At 42.5% G+C, this 21,891-nt stretch overlaps 1 protein-coding gene across 4 annotated transcripts in view; it reads right to left on the bottom strand.

The window, feature by feature from the left end:
* SH2D4B (SH2 domain containing 4B) overlaps positions 1-21,891 on the bottom strand; it is a 190,910-nt gene that overhangs the window by 71,531 nt on the left and 97,488 nt on the right. For all 4 annotated transcript variants that reach the window (XM_061634986.1, XM_061634985.1, XM_061634987.1 and 1 more), the window contains 3 exons: positions 15,752-15,899; positions 4,464-4,674; positions 1,635-1,762 (listed from right to left, as the gene is read on the bottom strand). In XM_061634986.1, coding sequence (XP_061490970.1) covers positions 1,635-1,762; positions 4,464-4,674; positions 15,752-15,899 — 487 coding nt within the window. The remainder of the gene's footprint in view (positions 1-1,634; positions 1,763-4,463; positions 4,675-15,751; positions 15,900-21,891) is intronic.

The raw sequence follows: 21,891 nt of genomic DNA, 5'->3' as shown, positions 1-21,891 counted from the left end.
AATAGTTTGATACCACTTGAAAAGTGAAGTCAGTAAACATTTGACACAGTTCTAAATAAAACTAGTCATTTTAGGCAAAAAAATTTAGAATCAGAATCAATTCTGAAAATATTTTTCATTCATTAATAAAAAAAAAAAATTCTCAAATATACAGTTTATTTCCAGTTCAGTTTGTCTGAACCGTTGAACAGTTTGTCAATGACTGGAATGGTTCGTTTGTAGGAAGCATTGCCACTGGAACCAATGCAGTAAACAATCAAGACAATGAAGTGAGACTGACTCCTCCCCACCCTACCCCATGAAATGATACTGAAGGCAACAAATACATTCACAAATCCAAGAGCCACAACACTATGAGCTATGAGGGAGAAATAAAAACAATGGAACAGTTATATAACAATAACAATGATTCTTAGCACTCTGTGAATATTCAGTGCATTTAACACCTACTGTCTTAGTAATATCAACAACCTTGTAAGGCAGGCCTGTATTATCATTCACATTATCATTAGCAAACCAGAGGGCCGAGACAATGGCAGAGAAAGTGGATTGCCTGAGATCACCTAGTGAACTGAGAGCTACAGTGAGATTAAAACAGTGACTTGTCAGCTTCCAGCGCAAATATCAGCCTAGTGCTCACTGGGGTGGCAAACCTACATCTGGGCTGTACCCCCTAAGAGCATTCACATGAGTGAAGTCTCCTATATACAAACTAACACTGCACTAAATGTCAGGGAGAAGGGATTCAGCAGGGCCGGCACCGGGCATGACTGAGCCCTTGAGCACCAGACTGCCCCAAGCCCACAACCTTGTAGCCCAAGCCCTCCCCCATACAGAAGGCACAGGGCTAATCAACCCACTTGTGCGTCCCTCCTACTTCTCCCATCTCTGTGAATGACTTGTGCACTGAGTACTCATGCCTGCTGTCAACCAAGATGGCAACGGGGGCCTCTACCGCCATCTTGGTTGATGGCAGGCATGCATGCACAGAGGGCACACCATTCACAGGGAAGGGAGAGGTCGGTGGGGTGTGCATATAGGCTCATTGAATCCCGCACTGACTGTATTGGAGTTTGTGCACCTGGCAGCTCTCTCTCCACAATCCACGGCAGGGTCGGGAGCCAACACTGCTGTGGATCACAGAATGGGAATTCTACCTTCCCACCTTAAGGAGGGAGCCTTCAGGGGCCCATCTGGGCTTCAGGGCCTCTCAGCCAGTGCCCAATCCGGCCGCCCTCTGGTGCCAGCCCTGGGATTCAGCCTAGCTTTCTTCCTAACATGCTAGTTTTCTATATGCAGTACAGAACAACATTCTGTCATATGGGCCTGCACAGTCTGAAGTGGCACAGCTCAGTCACAGGTTGATCACCTCAGTGATTCCTGGGCCTTGGCTACTACACCACACCAGCTAACAAATATCTATGAGGTTGATGAAATGCTGCTTTGAGAGAGGCATATCTGCTTTCTATTTTCTTTACAAAAAGATACCTCTGTTTTGGAGGTCAGGCTAGGCACATCTCATATGCTCTAGCTCCCTTTAGGAAACAAACAAACCTCTCCAGGAACCTGCCACCGCCACCAGCTTCCTGGAAAAGCACTTCAGCCTTAAGAATGCAAACAAAGTTCCGCTTTACCATGAAACCAAGATGCCACGGTGTTAGTGTTCCTCTCGAATCCAGCACGGCGTGGAATCTGCTCTTCTTTGAACCACTGAACAATGACTTCTTTGGAGAAAGGCCTTGGAGGCCGTTCCCAAGCTTTACTGTATTAAATGAAAAGAACAAAGTTAAAGCCATGCAGAGATTGTTGCGTGGAAACAAAACTGTACCAAATAAAACTGTACCAAATAAAACTGTACCAAATAAAAGGGGTTTTTTAACAAGTCAAAGGGACCATTATCGTGGGAAGACATGGCTTGCACAGTTGCTCTACTTCCATGCTTCTAGAGCAGAGGCAGGGAATCTTTTCAGCCTCAGAGCCACATCCCAGCCAAACAAGGCTGGTGAGGGGTGTGGCCGGAGAGGAGGTCTGGGGAGAGTCAGGACCAAATAGAGAGGCCTGGAGGGCCACATTTTGCCCACAGGGTTTGGTTCTCTACCCCTGCTCTAGAGAGCAGGCTTCCATTCCTTCAAAGCCAGTACAGAAACAAAGCATTCTCATGGAGAGACAGAGCAGTCCATACCTCCTCTGCCAGCCTGCTCAGTCACCTGCACAAAATTCCTTGTCACCTATGGCGACCAAGCAAGTTGTTAAATGCAAGGCTGATTCAAGGCTGGACAAACAGTTTTGGGTAAATACAGAATAATTGCCATAGCCTTTTAATTTTCCTCACTTGAAAATTACAAAAGCATTCACATCTAATACTGAATTCTACACTAAACACTTTCACTTTAGAAGGCTTAGAACTCGAAGCTGAATAATATTCAACAGTCCTTAACATTTATTACTTCTATTAATGTTTTTGTGACTTTATTTCGGAGGAGCCTCCTTCATTTTAAGTGCTTAGAGTAACAAAAATAATGAAAATATTGCTTCAACAAGCAACTTACAAGCGAAACACAGAGAATTCACTACCTTTCAGAAGCTACATTTTTGATTCCCTAATCAAGCTGGGAATGCCAGCAGCCATTACAGGCAAGATTGTGTCTCAAAACACAGCAAGACAAAGAGAATGCTTGTCAAAGCAGAACACAAAACGCCGAACAGGAAGGGACTAGGGTGCCTTTTGTCCTGCTGGGCTGCCAGACTTCATAAGAGCAAAGACTGACAATTGAAAGTCTTGGCATTAAAAATGAAAATAAAAATCAGCACAAAGAGACTTGCTCTTAGTGGGACTTTTTGTATGTGCAATTGTACATTTTAAAAACTAACAGCATGTTTGGGTTTGCACTAGCTTGTTCCTAACACCAAGTCTAATTAATAATATCATATGGTGCCATGTAAACCCAGGAGGAGCCACTGATAAAACTTTGCCTAACTCCATCTGCTGTGTTAGATTGTTTTACACTGCTGGAAATTCACAGAACTTACCAGACAGGCAAGGGATCGATAAAAATACAATCAGAGAACGCTTTAATTTTGCCCAAAGAAAACTCTCAACTAGAGTTGAAATTATTTTTGTAAGGAAATTCTCAACCAACATCTCAGTTCTAATTTGTTTTATCTGCTGCATTCCCAGTCATGCACACTATTTGATTTCAGAGTTTTAGAGAAAAAATGGAACAAAAGTACTGAACTATATAACGTGCAAGAGGCCTCAGGACAGGGGCTCTGGCCATGAAACCCAGGCACCTTACATGGTGTACTACTGTGCTAGTTGGCAAAGAAGGGGGCAGCTCATTTGCTCTCTGCTGTGCTCTTCTGCACCATCAGCATCGCACTTGACAAGGGTCAGGAGATACTTACAGACAATCATATTTCATCTGGCACTATAAAGCTACTAGGAATGGGCAAATCAGACAATTCTGAGTTTCTCTCTCTCATTTTTCCAGTTTTAAGTTCAGTTCTCCACCTTTCTACATCAGTTTGTAATTTTTTTTAGAAGTCATGAAAATTCATCAGCATTTTAATGTGGATTTTTCCTAACATATATCTATTGTATGCAATTTTATCTAACATACACATTTTTGCAAAGAAACGTTCCCTACTGTAATGCATTTTTGTTATTTTCATAAAGATAAACAAGATATTTTTTATGTACACTATACCCTAGTATGCACATTTTTTACACATTACTAGGAAGAAAACTTTGGTCAAAGAACTCTGGCTCATGGTTGAAGCCAGTGATTATTCATCTTGTTGGGGTCATGGACCGCTTTGAGAATCTGATGAAAACTATGCCCCCCCCCCAAAAAATAAGTACAATTTATTTTATTGCATTGGAAATTGATTGTTTTTGTGCCCAGTTCATGGACCTCCTGATCACAGGTTAAGAACCCCTTAAGACACGGAGGTCTTTCTTAAGGGAAGAAATGTCTCTCTGCTTGGACTCTGAAATGTAGGAAGCAGAAATGACAAGGTCTTAGCTAGAGCACCAGTATAAACAATATACAGGATTTATAGCTCCTTACTGTTAAGCAGATCCCTCCGCTTAAAAAAAAACCTGTTTGTTGATGACATGGTTATAACCATTATGAGATGTCTAAAGATATTCCACAAAAACTGATGCCATAATACATTAGTGAGTCTTTAAGCTGCCCCAAGATTGATTGATTGATTCTGCTTCAATGGAGTGACATGGTGACCTCTCTGCAAAAAGTAGGAGCAATCCTAAAATGCTTTATGTTTTTTAGATTGTTTGCAATTTAATTTTGAATATGTTTAAGAGTAATCTTGTTGAAAATCTTGCTTCCCCTACTGCCTCTTCCCCTGTGAAATTGGAAAATGCATTCTTGGCAACAGCCTCCATATGGGAGCCGGAACATGCCAATCAGGCCTGGGTCACCTTATTAATACAAACAAACCTGGTTGGTACCGTCATGGCCACTGGTGGAATGTGACAGGCATTGTTCAGCTTTGCTTCTTGCTCAATTTTCAGATCAGCTATCTGGAACAGGTTACTTAGACCAGCCACTTTTCCTTTCTGGATGGCCCGCAAAGATTGCCGCCGATACTCATCCCGAGCCCAGCGTGCTTTATGGCTCCTTTCTTCATCAGCAGCTTTTGAGCGACGTACTGGAGGGATGAACAAGTACAGAATCATCAGAGTGTCTTTACTTTTTGGGGGGTACCAGCATATATGGTTGAGAGAGCTACCATGTTAGTAACACTGCAGCATTGAAAGTCATCCAGTTTCCACACATAAAGATGGAGCTGGAAGACCTTCTGGATCCAGTAGTAAAAAAAGAGTAACATTCTGCAAATGGCATACCAAGGGTCAAATTCAATATTGCTTGACTAACCCGTAATGACATCCTCACCTTACCTTACCAGCTTTCATTATTATTTTTTCTCTGTACAGTAATACCTCAGTTAACAGAATAGATGTGTTCCTGGATAGTACTTCTTTAACAGAAACTTTGGTACCAGAGGTAGGAATAACTTGGAAAGAATAGGAATGGATTCCTACACTCACCCATAGATGGTGGGGGCAGCTTCAACAGGGGCTTTAAAGGGTGCCTTCCTGGCATCTACCTACCTCCACCTCATCATCAACATCTGAATCGTATTGGATCCTTCCCTCCCCAGCCCTGGGAGAAAGCAAGAGAGCTCTTTAATGCAAAGCAAATGCACGTGCTTGTCAGTTTCACCCCAGCAAAGCAAAGGCACCAGTCTGAAAGTTTATCCATAGCAAAGCATAGACACTTCACCTTAAAGCAAAGGCAAAGTTTATTGACAGCAAAACAAAGACACAGGCTGGTCAGTTTCACCTTAAAGCAAAGGCACAGCCTTGAATGTTTATTCATAGGAAAGCAAAGCTGGTCAGTTTCACTTTTAAAAAAGCCTTCCTTAAAAGAAGCTTTCTTCCGGAAGGATTCCTTAACTGAGGTAGTACAGAGATTTTTTTTATCTATATATAATTGTGGGTTTAGAGTGAGACAGTGGATAGTAATGCTAGTTTTAAAACAAAACTTTGCAAGCATGTGTGGATATGTGTGAGTGAGTGTGGGAGAGTTACATCCTTCCTTTGTGGCTTAATTATTAAAATATCTATCTTCGACTCATGGAACCATAGATTTAGAAGAGATCTCCTAAAAGTCATTTGATTTAAAGCCCAGCTGATGCCAAACATCCACTGCTACAGCATCCCTATAGAAATGTTAGAACACATATCTAGAGGGATGTTGTAATTCAGACTGATTCACACACACAGGAGAATTGTTAACCACCTCTCCCCTAGATCTTTACACTGACTGCCACTACAGTGCAGGGAACAGAGTGATGAACTAGTATTTGAGCTCAAATTTCTGCTACACACAAGTTGCTATCACTAGCCTGGCCTTCCTCTCCAGGCTGTTGGTATTTGAAAATTGGATGAACTTTACTGTGCCATTTTTTGATCCTTGAAGAAAAAGTGTCTGTGTATGTGTGTGTTTTGAGGGGGTTTCATTTTCAGTTTGATGTAAACCTACCTAATTCACATATCCCAACCTACCTCACAGGGTTGTTGTGAGGATAAAATGGGGAAAGGAGACCCATGTACACCACCTTGAACTCCTTGGAGGAAAGATAGGTTAGAAATGTAATAAATACCTGGACTGCTACTGGGAGGAAGGGTGGGATACAAATCTAATAAACAAACAAATAAGCCAACCAAAACACAATCCTCCCTTGAAAATTGTGCTTTCTTTTTGCCATCAGCACCTGAAGAGACCATCGGACAGCCTGAAAGGCAGGCCTGAAGCTGGGAGGGGGGTTGCCCCCCCAAGCTGTGCTTCTCCTCCCTAAGATTTTTTGGGAAATTGTCTTCTTTATAATTTGTGGTATGACAGACAATGACAATCTCCATTTAAGGAATGATAGCTTGTTTTAAGAACAGGAGCAATTTAAGAATAGGACCCTCTGAAAAATTCAGTGAATAAGGCAGGACGAGTGCACAACAAAAGCCTCGTCTGGAAGAGCCCCCAAAGTCAAGACTTTCCCTGACTGAGGATGGATTTTTCATGATCACAATCACCCTATAATTATATAAATGTTCCTTTTAAAAAGCCTGTATTATAGCAGCATGACCCTTGAAGAGTTACATATTAGTCCATATTATGGGCTAGAGTTAGACTCTGTCCTTGGACTTTCCTTTGCTCTGCTGTTCAGTTTCAGTTATGCTGTCTACATAAAGAAGCATGTTTGTTTGCCTGCAGAAGAAAGTAAGAGTTTGTTTATTATGCAGTCATTATAATGAGTAGAACAGCATTGCTTATTACTGAAGGGTGAAATAGATAACTTAAAGTGATCTGAAAAAATGGCTACCCTTTAGTTTTTTAAGGTACTCATTATACACACAGTCATAGTGGCTATATTTTTTTTCTTGACTACTAAAAACAGCCCTAGAGGAATAGAAACATTGCTATGTAAGCTACAGTTACCTAGCTGGCTGGACACCTCAGACTTCATTTCTGATTTTCCCAATATGTGCAGCTCAGCATGAGGCCTTTCAGGGTTTCTGGACAGAAAAATAAACCCAGCAACCAGTAAAAAAAAAAACCCATTGCTTTCCACAATTAGTTTCCAATTGCTTAGTTCGTCCTTTATGTAGCAGCCAATTAAAAAGTTTTCCCTTGATTGTCCAACAGGAACGAAATTCTAAAGGCCAGGAGCAAGACTAGAAGGAGGGACTCTCAAGGAGGAGTTAACAAACACACCCTGTAGTATTTATTTTCTCTCTCCCCTTCCCTAAACTTGTAGTATGGACAAGTTTGTCCTTCAGGTGGTATCTAAAACTGAGATACCTCATGCAGCATCAAAGCCAAGCTCAGGAGCTCATTGTCTTTACAAAAGTACTTCAGTTCATGAAGAATCAGAACATAGGGACAGATCACTGGTGAAAGAGGGCTGTAGCTATAGTCAAAGTCAAGCTTTTGAATCTGGTATTCCTGCGGCTCTCTCAAAAAAAGGTGAGACAATGCAACAGATTACACTTCATTCATGTAAGTCAACACACTCTCTGGATGGAGAAGGAGTGGCAGGGCCTTTCGCTTACCCTGACCTAGCTCTCACATCCTCTGCACCAATGAGGGGGGGTTGGCTGGCACTGTGCACCTCTTGCCCCCAAATGCCCCACCTAGAAATGTGGCTGTCTCACCTAACAAGGAAGGCTGGATACAGGACTGCTGAGAGGACTGTTCTATAATTTATACCAGTTACGTGTTTTACTATTTTAAAATCGTAAAACACCTTGGGTGCCTTGGCAGAAAGACAGTCTATAAATGCCAATAAATTATGCAAAATTGCATATAAAAATGTAGACAGAAATTAGGGCAATGGTCCAGAATGCACTACTGGCACAGGAAAGAAAAGTACAGAATAATTATAACAGGAAAATATATTGGCTACTCTTACAGGGACTGCTAACTGCAAGTTCTTTGATAAAGATGTGAATGAATTCCTACTGCGCTGGGAATGAACTTGACCAAGTCACATCATTTAGGACAGATTAGGAGGTCTCCATATTTTATGGCCTCCTTTGCTCTTCTGAAGAGCAGCGAGTCACAGAGCTAGGCTTGGATGTATATTATAAGAATGTCCCATGAATATGCATCTCAGATTTTTAATGATTTGCTCCAGCTGCTCACTTAATAGTCGTTGGTCTATAGCTAATTTGGGAACAACTTGCAATAAATATTCAAGATAGAAACGGTATTTGACTGCAAACATTGCATGATATGTTTCTGTTCTTCTGCTGAGAAAAATAATAACTTGGAAAACATGAAGTGAGATCACATCAGTGAAAATTTGAGTATCACATGCTTATTATTCATGCTAGTAGTCTGAGACCCATCATGGCAAGTGATGTGTGTGCAGAGGGAGGGCCTTGCACCTTGCAGAGGGGGTATGCAATGCATCTCTGGTCTTTGAACAGACACACACCTCTCTGTGAGATGAGCACAGATGAAATCCAATTATCAGATGTAAGGACGGATTTTGCCCTGATCACAACAGTGTGTTCACAAGTACAGTGCTTTGCTTTTCCCCATAGGAGTATATGACAGCCATTGATGGCAGCCATTCACTTACACAGGAAAAAAGTAAAACAGGTACACTTGGGAACATAATTGGGGTAGCCCCAACTTTTAAGGCTACAAATGATTCAGGGAGAATTTTTCCTCACTGGGGATCATGGGGCTGGACTCTCTACTAAGCAGAATTTTTCACATCAACATGTTCCAGGCCCTCACACATGGCAGACATCAGGACCAGGTAAGGTACTAAATCAGCATTTCCTGTTCTCACCGTTTGGGCTGGATTCCAAAGAACTGTGCAACTAGCTCCATGCGATTAAGACAGCTTATGTTCCTCAAGAGCCTCCCTTTCCATGGAGCTAACTTACCACCTGTGGAACAGAGGCTTTCAGAAGCAGCCATGGGGCTTGGGGTCTGCTGATCAAAGGGAAGAGTCAACAATGTCTGAGAGTTTTTTAAAGGTTTTGTGTAAACTACTAGCCAAAACAGTTGCCACAAAATTCCTGGAGATGCATATAAAGGGTTGCTTTGATTTCCTGAAGCTCAGACTCAGGAATTTAGGGAGCGGGGGCCTCCATACTGAAGACTGGTATTGCTGGAGATGGGAATGAACCTTACAGATCAGCCTTCAAACCAATCTCCTGCACTGGATTGTGGCTCTCTTTCCCCTGCACTTTCAAAATAAATTATTTTTATACATGGCTTGGTGTCCACTTCTCAAATAACTCAGATATCTGAAAGATACAGGAATAGGATGAACATGCTAGAAATGAGGGAAGAGTGCTGGGAACAGAGATTTTGGAAAATAGCTTGGCCAATTGCTTAGGGCTCCCTCCCCAGCAGTTTAACCCTTGGAGACCTGGAGAAGGATGCTAGTACTCTTGAGACTTGGCAAAGGTATACTGATGACAATTCTCCTGACATTTTTTCCAGTGTAGGGACTGCAGTCTATGGCAAACTAAACCCAGTTCAGTGCATCATTATCCCAGAATAAATTCCAGTCATAACAAGTCTGCCACTATAGATATACCTTCTCAATAAAGCAGGGCCAGGGAACCTATGACCCTCTAGATGTTGTTGGGTGCCAAATCCCATCATTCACAGCCATCATGACCAGTGGTCAGGGATGATGAAAGTTGGAGTCCAACAACATCTGGAGAGCTACAGGTTTCCTGTTCCTGCTATAAAGGAAGGTTAATGCATTGGGGACCTTTTAGTTTAGAAAAAAAATAATGACTTGGGTTGAGAGGTGTGGTTGAGTGACTATACATTATGAATATGATGGAGGAGGAAATTTTTCTTCCTCTGTCATAATACTGGAGTTTGGGTGATCAGTCATACTCAGAGTAAGCCCACTGGGGTAACTCAAGTCCATCAAATTCAGTGGGTCTGAGGGTGATATCACTCTTTTTAAAAAAGAGTCAGACTGATTTATGGAGGACCTGTTTCTCCATAGTTATTATTCATGACTGCTAAATGAAACCTCACTGTACAGAGGCAGAATACCCCTAAATAACAGGTGCTGAGGTCAAGTAAAATGGGAAAGCATTACTGCCAAGCCCTGAGTGTGAGAACCAGAAGTATCTGACTGGGTCACTATTATCATGCTGGCTGTGGAGAGACCTCACTTTGAACCAGCAATGTAATTCTTGCGTGGCAATGCTATGTCCACATTTGAGAAATGCCCACGTAACGTATTTTAAAAAGCACTAAAGGGCTATATTTCAATTACCTATAGAAGAAGAGTGTTGTTATTTGTTTGGCTGAATGAAAGGAACCACAGCAGTGAATTAAACTGAACACTAAAATTAGTAACGCTTTGCCTATTGACTTGGCAATAAATAGTGGTCGGATGATGAGATGAATCCCCATTCTGTTGGAAATTCCATCTACTAAATAAATTAGTAGTGTCATCAATATCATTGCAACATTTGTCCTCCACAGCAGCTGCACTAGCAATGCGCCTCTTTGACCCCCTCCGACCCCTGGCACTGCCGAGCAGTGCCGCTGACTTTGGGGTGGCAAGACATGATGGGGCCTGGCTCTGCTCCTAATGGATAATTTGGCTCCTGCAGTCAGCACATAATAGCAAAACAACACAAACACTGGCATTTCTGCATTTTCCTGGCCTCTGATGCTGGTGGACAGCAGCCAGGTAAGCATTACCATACAGTTGAGGGGTAACAACAGCAGGGCATGATTAGTCCATACACTCTTGGACCATATGAAGCCACAAGCCTCAGATACACACAAGTAGCAGAAGTGCCATCTCTGTAGATGGGGCAAGAGTCACATCAAGGTTCCAGGCACATTCTTGCACTCTTAAAAATTTCTTCCCTAATAACCTCCTCCTCTAAAATGAGGTTTCAGCACTCACTTTCCACAGGGTTTCACAGACTGTAATTATTTCAAAGTGCTTAGAGATGTATGGGCAAGAGAGTGGAAAAGAGAAAGATTAGGGCTGTGTCTGCTAGCTGTGCCCCTGGCCTCCAAAGACTTGAAAACGTGTCTACACAGGCAGCTATGGGCAAACTCTATTGTGCAAAACTGGAGGGTACCATTCATACAGAGCTCATGTGCCCTGGAGTGCAAGCACATCACTCCTGTCTAGATCAGACCTCACATGCCTGGTTAGAGGCCGCCCCACCGCATGTACATCTGTACACAGATGGAAAGCTGGTACAGGCTTAGGCAGAGCTCCTTTGTGTTCTGCCTGTGTGTGCCCCACCTGTGTTGCAAAACATCATTTTTATTACAACTTAGGCACAACTGCAGCCAAGTTCGCAAAATATCTACCTGAAGCCCGTCCCTTTCAACTCTGAGCCCTAAGGATCTCTTCACAATGTGGCCTGGATTGTAAACTCTGTAAGGGCCAAACAATACATATCGGGATTCACACTTTTTAAAAAGTGCGCTTAAACCAAGCCACATTTATTTTGAAGGAAAAAAGCAGCTGCAGGGCTCCAAAGCAGTACATGCTTCGGATCTGGACAGAGGCCCTGCACTTTCTGGATCAGAGCCGTGTGGTTGCTTTTTCCTTCAAAATAAAAGTGGCTGGGTTTAAGCACCTTTTGAAGACACTGAATCATGCTCACCCCTGGCACTGCTGAGCGCAGCTGCTGACTTGGTGGTGTCATTTGGCCCTAAGCAGTGGGTCACAGGAGCAAGTATTAAGCTTGCAAATTAGGGCTGTGCACATCCCTCCCTATCCACCCCGTGGCCCCAATCTGTGGGCCCCAAGGAGGGCCAGTCTACCCTGTCCTGCAAATGGGACCACCCATCCTGCCCCGGATCCATCCCTGAAGTTATTTGGGGGGGGCTAAGGGTTTTAAAAAAGTAAAATGTGGTCAAGAGGGAGGCAAGAAGGAGATGCTACTCCCCCCCCCAACTCAGGTGGTGTAACCGCACGAGATGAATCTTCCAGCTTATCAGCTGTTACGCAAGACGATTCCTGCTGTGAGAGCTGCTCCTTTGTGAACGGCTTCTCTGCATTCTGGGAAGGTTCTTGCTAAGAGGATTTGGTGTGTGGGGCTTCGGGAGGCCTGGCAGGGAGGAGGAGAGGTCAGGCAGAAAGGCATCTACCTTCTCCCATGAAGAGGTACTTCCTTTTCTTGGTTCCTTCTCACACAAGTCTGCCTCTTTTTTCTGCCTTACACCCCATCCCGATAGCCCCGGAACACTCTGGGCAACCATATCCAACCTGTAGCAATCTGAGACTGTCTCAGCCCAACTTGGCTGAGGCTCAGATACCTCAGCCAAATAAGGAGCACAAACCTACTGCAAACCCTCAATGCCTTCATAATGTATATGATGTTTAGTCTGCACTATCATCCACAGATGTTTATACAGTCATACATATACTCTTCACACAATCCATATCCTATTCCTTTGAAGCAGGTGGATTATGTGGGTGGAGCATACACCCAGCATGGTGTGCACACATAGGTAGCAGTTCATACAAAATCTACACATTATAAAGGAGGAGTCGAAGCCTGAAGCTTTCACCTGCACCCCCACCACAGTTGGAGTGCACACAGTCTACTCCGTCTTAACTACATGTTGTGGGAAGATACAAAGGCATCACCAGTCTCTACCCACCCCGTTTCCCCCTGACAATGTATAACTGAAACAAAAGATGCTGTGACATCAGTATATTAGCATTTCCCCAGCCTCTGCATGCAGCAACCATTGAATTAGAACAAGTAGTTGGAAAACACAAACACGCTAGTATATCATGGGGCATTTTTCAAGTACACTGACCAGGGAGACATGGGTTGGCAGTGGTCCAGAGTCTCCCCCTAAGATGAAATTTGAGCCCAGGCCTCCCCCATCACTAGTCAAAAGGATACAACTTCTCTCAAGTAATGAGATACTTTTTTTGATATTATTGAAGATTTTTTTTGACATTATCATTACCAAGTTCCTGTCTTTCCCCCCCTCATTATCACACACAGAAATCGAAAAAAGGGAAGAAATCATGTTCCCCAATGACAGAAATCAGGCTATCCCTATACTCATGTTCCTTCCATGTCTAGTTCAAAGGGACTTTTCTTTTCTTTTTCAAGTGAACAATTGGACTTACCGTTATTCCAGAGACCATCATTATTTCACTCCCTTTTTCACTGAAAGTTACTTTTTCATGATTTTACTCGATGATAAATAGAGGCCAGGTACAATCATAGTTAATGGGAATATCATTTCTCACATGCAAAATTAATCTGATTCAAAGTGACCTGATCTCATAGGTTTATTACTACTGTTGAGATTTTAATGTTTTAATGTATTTGTATGTTTTTATTCTGTACGTCGCCCAGAGTGGCTGGACAACCAGCCACATGGGCGACTAATAAATCTAATAAATAAATAATAATACAAATGACAGGTCATGGTCTTTAGGTAACTGACATTTGAGAAATTATTCTGAATTCTATGAATAAGGTTATATTTACAGATCATGTGGCCCCTGCCACAGCACAACTGAAATCCACAATGGCACTCACAGGAATGTTATTTCTGTTGTTAATCTATTCAGTGCTTAACATTTAACTAGATCCTGGCAGAAAATTAAAAGAAATGACAAGTCCCTGCCCAAAGGTTTAAAATCTAAACAGATCTGACACAAAAGGAATGGGGAAGAGGACAAAGAGTGTAGAAAATACACTCCAATTTGCCTATTATTATTATTACACTCAGGGCTGGCCCTAGGATAAATAATGCTCTGGGCAAGGAGTGCTTTCGGCATGTCCCTTCATGGTCATAGGCCACCCAGAGGTTTTTTGGGACTTGGTACTGGTGTGATGTTGGGGCCCTGCTGCTGCCCCCTACAAGGACCCATGCATGTGTGTACAAAGCTGGGGGCCACATTTAAAAATGACTGCATACACAAGCTACATGTGAGAATTCTCACCTTCAGCTTCTCCTTGCTCTGGGATGAAAAGGAATGATATATGTGCTTCATTTTTTCTTATGTCAAGATAAGGGAATAGGGTTGTGCTTCTTCTCAGTATCTCCTCCATATTTGAAACATCTTCTGGCAGAGCTCCTTTCTGCTTCCTGAGACTCGGTCTCTCAGGTCTTCTGGTTCTGGCCTGCTGCTGGCCTTCTCCAGTACTTACTCAGGAAGGAAGGATTCCTCAGCCAAGGCCTGGCGTCACACCACTCCTAAGCCTTTCCCTGTGGTAACTGCCACAGAAAATCACTCTCCAGCGGCACTTTGCCTGGAAATCTTAGGTGGTGTTCACTCACTCACTCATTCACGCCTTTCCCCAGCAGGCCTGGAGTTCTTTCAGTGACAACAACAGTCCTGCTCTGTCACATAATCCCTCCTTAAAGTCTTCCCTGTTCTTTCTCTCCTTCCAACAAACTCTGGAACCAGGACTACTTGGCCTGGGCCAATCATAAGCTCTCCTTGACCAGGATTCTCAACTAGGGTTGCCAGGTTCCTGGCCTGAGACTGATCCTGTATCTTTAGGAGAAGAGAAAGTCAGCCAAGTACAGGTGTTCTTGAATCTCTGTAATGGGAAAAACCACAAGGTGAAATTCTCCTTTCGCCCTACACAACTTTTAAAGATACAGAAGACCTCTTGGTTGCCAGGCCCAGCCTCCAAGAGATCTTCTGTATCTTTAAAAGTTGTCCAGGGGGAAAGGAGAATTCCACCTTGTGGTTTTTCCCATTACAGAGTTGCAAGAACACCTGCACTTAGCTGACATTCTCTTCTCCTAAAGATACAGGATCAGTCTCAGGCCGTGAACCTGACAACCCTATTCTCAACACACCAATATATTTCTCTTTCAGGATGAAAACTGGACACATAATTATGATGCAGACAAAATTCTCTTCCATTTTGCCTTGTTTGGTGCTTTTTATTAGCATTCTTCATAAACCAAAGAATGAAAATGAAATGACAATGTGACATTTCATATTGGGCCAACTAATTTGTTTTATATTCTTTAAGACCAAGTAAAGTAAGTAAGTAGCAATCAATAAGATAACACAAAATTCATAAACGAAGAACTCACCAAAGAAAATGCAGAAAATCACAGCAGTCCAACAAAAACAGCAGCAAAACCTTAAATACTAGAGCAAGGCATGCAAATCAAACTCCCTGAAGTTCCAGTCAAGTTAAAGTGTATTTTAAACAGCATTTCCGTATTTTGGATGTTGTTTGGTTCGTTATTGTTTGTTTGTTGTATTATTATTATTTATTGTATTTATTGTATTTATATATTGTGCTTGTTTTTATCTTTTTGTATACCGCCCAGAGAGCCTTCGGGCTTAGGGCGGTATATAAATTAAACTAAATAAATAATAAATAAATAAAACATAATCAGAAGAGGTGTTTCTGCTCCAACCTCCCCCCCAACTTGTTGTTGGACTCCAGCGCCCATCAGCTACAGCCAGCATGCCCAATCACCAAGAAGATGAGAAATGTAGTCCAGTAACATCTGTACAGCTACAGATTCCCCATCCTTGATCTAAACGATCAAAGTTCTTCTTCCTATCGAGTCATTTAGAAAGGCACAATGTCTTTGCCCTTTCCGTACAAGGCCCAGTTCACGCCTCGTATGGCATCACGTGGCAGCTTCAGGCTAAAGCAAGAACTTGGCATCACAAAAATCCTCTATAGGTTACTCACACTGTTCTTCCCACTCATGCTCCTCTTTTTCATTGCGTTGGCTATGTTGCTGGGCTTGCTTGAGGCCCAGGTACAGCTCTTGAGCCCTGCACTCCTCCTGTTGCCGTATCTGCTCTTCACCTCTTTGCCTCTCTTCTTCCTCTCTTTTCTAAACAAATCAAAAATTCAGGAGGATATCACAACTGAGAGGAAACAGCATATAAGGAAACCCCCTATGTGATACAGCTCCCCAAAACCATTTTTGAGGGCAGGATTCTCAAAAATTGTACCATGGCAGCCAGATTACTCTGCACTGTGACTGGTGACACGTCAGAGTTATAAAAAAGCAAAAATTATTGGTGCTCTGGATTGATCAAGTGTGAGCGGCAGTCCCATTTTACAATATCTGATGTGGCAGCATGTCTAGACCTTAGTTCCATGTTGAATGACTGTAATGCACTCTACAGAGGGCTGCCTTTGAAGAATGTCTGGAAGCTTTAATTGGTCCAAAGTGCTGGTTTTATCCTTTAAAGCCCTAAATCAGGAATGGGAGACTTGTGGCCCTCCAGCTGTTGTTAGACCAACTCCCATCACCCTCTGCCAGCATTGCTAATGGTCAGGAATAATGACAACTGGAGCTCAGAAACTTCTGGAGTGCTGCCAGTTCTCCGCTCCTGTCCTAAATGGCCTCAGTCCAGAGTACTTCCCATTGCTCTGCAGAAGAGCCTGTGCTTTGCACGCTGAAAATCTCAGCTTCAAACTATTGTTAAAGGAGACCTGGAAGAAGGACTGGGAAAGGCCCCTGGTTGAGATGTTGGAGAGCTGCTGCCTGTCAGCCCAAGCAATACTGGATAGGGTTGACCAAAGAGATGACTGTGTATAACGTGGCTTCATATAACTTTAGGGAACATTTGCCCTTGCATTAGTCTCCATCAGCAGTAATATATGAGCCTCCTCCTGCTGGCCCCCAATATAAATTGGTCTTTTTGAGTGATTGCATCAAATATTCATAAAATGCTGAGGTGGCCGTGGGGGGGTTGAGCGATCTGTTTAGCCACTGATCCCCCTTCCCTAAGCCAAAAAAAGGCTTGCCTTGGGGAATGGGGGGCGAGTAACAGGTGGTAGATGACTCCCATAGACAGTAGCCAAGGCCCATGATTCCTAGCAGAAAATGATACATTTGCTGTGCATCATTTGCTGCCAAGGAGAGACCCTACCCTGCAGGGCTTCTCCTATTACCTATGGGATACCTGCACTGCTTTCTTGACTTAAGAAGGTGGGGACTGGCAAGCAGAGTATGGTAGGAATGTAGATAGGGATGCAAGGTCCAGTTTGAGATAGACATTGTTTGAAGAGGCCAGGAACTGACTCAAATTGGGGACAGCCAACCCAAGCAGTGGGGTCTACATTTTGAGTCCACCTCTTCAAATAGATCCCCATCTATAGTAACATATATGTTCCAAATGTCTTCTCTGTCTGAAGTCAGATTGACATGAACAAGGCACAGAGCCTGTTCAGTGATGGTCCCCTCGTTGCAGGCCTTCTCCCTCTCCCTCTCCCCCTCTCTCCCCCTCTCCCCCTCTCCCTCACACACTCTCTCTCCTTCTCTCTCACACACTCTCTCTCTCTCTCTCTCACACACACACACACACTTTTTTATTCCATTAGACATTTGGGAGCTTTTAAATCTTTAATGTAATTTGTTTTACCTGCAAAGTCATTTTGGCTGCTGTGATGTATAATATTTTATGATAGTTTGATTCTATTATCCTGTTTTTATTCTGCCTTCCACCCTGCATCTGCAATATGAGCCTCTTGGTAACATGTAACCAGACTACTCTGCAGAGTGATTGTAAAGACGACTTAGATCATGCAAAGCATTATTCTGGAGGGCTGGTGAGGGCTTTGTAATCCAACAGCATCTGCAGGGCACCACATTGGCTACCTGTGTGGTAAGCATCGTTATGGTCCATAGCAGAGTATGAAAAAGCCCTGCTGAAAAAGAATGAGAGTAAAGAGTAAAGAAAGAAATAATGCAAATGGAATTCAAGCATGCGGCCATGTCTCTCACTTGCCTAATGATTTGTCCAAGACTTTCTAGAGAGAATGACTTTTAAGGCTGCAATCCTATCATTTGAAAGTAAGTTTAGTGGGGGGCACACTAATGAGTAAAGATAAGCCACAGGGGCCCAGGTCCCTGTACAAAATGCTTTCTAGTAGACAAATGAGCCACATTTATCTGGGCAAGTCTAATATCAGGAGTGTACCCCAACTCTTTGCCCATAAATTTGTCTCTTTGACATGAGTTTCTCATGACAAAAGTTTCATAAGTTTGTCATAAGTCTCTTCTGCCATAAATATGACTTTGTCATAAGTTTCTGCAAATCACTGTAACCACAAACTGGATGAGCTGTTGACTGCAGAGAAATCCAGGAGGCTGCCCGTGAAACTTAAGAGTGTTTCAATGAACAGCATTGCCTTTTTCTTAGCAGCTTGGTACTCAGCACTGTTGCACCTTAAAAAAATGCTAGGGTGCATAGTGGGAGTTTTAGCACTATCAAAATGTGAAGATCTTTCAGAAGATTCTCCAACATTTTTTCATGACTCTTAAGATACCAGGTAGGACTCAGGTTGCTTGGCTGCACAGAGACAATTTTGGTTTTTTTTTAAGAATTAGTTAAAGAGAATCAGCACTTTCTATTGGTAAGGAGAAGAAAAGAATAGTCATACTTTGTCAGTTGTAAATAAACAAGGACAGGTGTCTTGGGCTTCATAAGAATGGTTTGCTTAGCAGAACCCTGCCAGCAGACAATCTTCTAAATACTTTCTATCCATTGACATTTCAAAAATGATTTGAATAAAGTAAGCAATTGGTTAATTACAAGCAATTATGATATTCAGGGAATACTAAATTGGAGTAAGTGCATATCTCTACCTTTGGCAAGTAATCAAGGTGTTTTACCAGGTGGTCTGAAAACCTTTATTAAGGCAATATGTTGTTCAGCTGTAGTTAAGTAGGTATCGCTAAATTCCTTGCTTGCTGTTTATACCAGCAGGGAACTTGGTGACTTGTTTTTCAAAGGATTTTGGTGGATGATGCGACCCACCAAAGGCAATAAACCTCAGCAGAGTTGCCAGGTCCAAACCCTAAGAGGGTTCATGTTCCTTTAAGGCAGTGTTTCCTGAACTTTTTATACCTAGAGCATAAGAGTTTTTCTGGATTAAAAATGGAGGCATAATTTGACTCTTAGATTCAAAAAAATAAGTAGATCGATAGATTTTTGTTGTTGTTCCAAGAACAATGGGCATCCTCCTCACAAGTCTGGGATAGCCCAGTTCATTGCCTTCAGCCTTTCAGTCAAGGCTTAAGGATGACCCATGGTTTCTGGGCAATAGCTGTAGAACAAGCTGCGATAGGAAATCTGCCTCCCAGAAAGTTCAAGTTAATCAGTCCACCATACTGTTTTTTTTAACCAAAGGTAGCCAGTATATCCCTGCAGCTATTAAGGTCTTTCATGCCAAGATAACTTCCCATTTAATTAGGGTAGTGCTGCCTGAATTAAATTATGATCAAGTTAAATTCTTACGAGTCCTTCTTTGGATCCCAAAATGTGCCCCCAATGCAGCTGTTTTATTGGAAATGGCAACCTTACAGATTTGGTATAAGATCTTCATCTTTAAAATGGGAACAGGGCTGCTAGTACACTTACCTGGGGACTCTTACTGTAGCCCCTGAACAAAACCTGTTGCCCCTAAAAATTTTTTTTTTTTTACTGTCACTGATAAAACAAAAACTGTGTGGGATATTACCTTTCAGGATCTCTTGGCTTGTTCACATACAACATGTTCACCTTACTCCTTGGATATCTCCTATGCTGGTCCTTTCCACTTACCTACTTATTTTGAGAACTTGGGAGTAGCCAAATATTGCAGAGCTTTTGCTCTGGCTAGACTCAATGTTCTGCCATCCCAATGTTTATATGGTAAGTTTGCTGACACCCCTCTTTCCTTAAGGCTATGCCGGTGCAATAATCAGGAGACTGAATCCACTGAACATGTCCTTTTGTTTTGCAACTTTTATGGTAGGGATCCGGCTTCATATGATTGGACAATTACTGACCAATTTACTAGGGAGGTCCGTTCAATTTAAATATCGTAAATATGTTAAGTATCTAATGGTACAAAACACCAAGGCTGTCATTGGCTAAATTTCTGTCAACAGCAGTGAGAACAAGAGAACAACTTCTCACCTGTAACTGCAAGGACTACTTTGAGGACAAAGTACAAACCCAAGATTTCAGTAGCTCTATGTCACCATTATTATTATTATTATATACCATTAATGTTTTGATTGTTTGAGATTGCAGAGCACTGTCTGTTTTTATTGCATGTATTGCATTGCATTCTGTATTTTATCTTTGTGTTTATTTATTGCATTTCTAGTCTACTGAGTATAATCAAATGTGTGTGAGCCCCTGGTGGATGTTTCCACTCTGTGCAAATCTGAAAAAGAACAACAGTGTAGGCTTTTCCAAGGATCTGGACTGGGAAGCCCTAAATTTGTATTAGCAGAACATTTTAGTTACTAGGGCTTGTGTATGTATAAGCATGCTACTTTCCTCAAGAAATGAGCATGCACTCAGGAACCTTTAGTAATGTTAAAGCCAGCTTGCAGTGTTCAGTTCTAGGGCAGGGATGAGGAACCTGTCACACTCCAGGTATTGCTGGTCTTCAACTTCCATAGAGCCTGGCCACTGGCAATGCTGATTGGGGCTGATGGGAGGTGGAGTCTAATAACATCTGGAGGGCCACTGGTTCCCTATCCCTGGTTTAGGGTAATACTGAGAAATGAGATCCAGTGCAAGGATATGCAGATGAAAGGGTAAGGCAACTCAGCTAGGGCAAGTCTGATCTCATCATGTCCCACTGAGTTCTATGGGACAAAGTAAACTTAGTTGCAATCGACACAGCTGAGAGGTGGTAAAAGCTGGTCCTTACCCCAGACATTGAAGTCACCAAGGACAAGAGACAGGTTCACCTCTCCCCACACTCCTATCCCACGGTGGTGTCCCAAAGTGGATCTCTTAGTAGTTTGTCCTATATAAGAGAATGGTTGTCATTCTCTCATTGTGGGGAGGGGGGAGAGAATGAATTACTGCACTTGAGGACAACCTTCCTTGCCTTCGCTACTATGTTGTAGATACCAGGAAATGTTCACTCAGATCTCTTGGGCTTTTAATGACACCTGACCTGCCTTTTTATGATATCTGTTCCTGCCTGTGTCATGCGTGTGTGTAATTCAATTGATCTTGGTGTGTTAATTTTATCGTTTTCATCCTGCCTGTTGCTGTTTTTATCACGTTGCCTGAAACATTTGTAAAGAGGTAGGATAAAAATCTTATATAACACCAATAAGTGACATGTTGCAATGGGTGCAAATTCCACCCATCACTCTTGACAATGTCTCTACCAGCAGAGACCCCATGAAGGAGGCATAACGTATACTTATTACATCCACTCAGGGTCCCTAAATTAGGACTGCTGTCTGTAAAAAATAAATCAAGACTTGTGTGCCTTTAAAAGCAATATGATGGGCAAAACATTAAAGCAGCAGCTGACAGAAGTATAGTCTTGGGAATAGCTGTAACGTTTACATATCCACCTGTCACTGAATTTTCAAAAGTATAGGACTCTTGCTTTGGGGGGGGGTGATATATAGGTTCCCTTCTCTCTCTCTCACTCTCACTCACTCACTCACACGTTGTAGTCATTATGATGAGGGTTTAAGAGCATAAGGCAATAATCTGTCTGCACATCATACACTGGGGCTCTTTGCTTGATGGCTATGCAATATTATATGTGTAATATAATATTCACGATGCATCTTAGTGACACAGATGCTCCCTTCATTTCTAGCCCCACTTCAGCCCTTTCAGGTTCAATTCTGTAGTGAAGCTTTTCAGTTTGAAAATAATACATCAGCTAGAAATGGTACAACAGAATGTCTGCAATATCATCTTCCTCTACCGAAAAGCCTTTGGGAAATAAATGGTGGTCTTTACTAGTTTAGGGCTTTTTCCCCAGAAGAAAACAAAACAAGTGAAAGGGAACCTGGTGGGCTGAAAAGAGGCGTGAATGCAGTGTGTGGCTGTTGAAGATTT

Source organism: Rhineura floridana, chromosome 7, assembly GCF_030035675.1.
Source record: "Rhineura floridana isolate rRhiFlo1 chromosome 7, rRhiFlo1.hap2, whole genome shotgun sequence".
Taxonomy (NCBI): Eukaryota; Metazoa; Chordata; class Lepidosauria; order Squamata; family Rhineuridae; genus Rhineura; species Rhineura floridana.
This window is presented reverse-complemented; position numbering and strand designations above follow the sequence as displayed.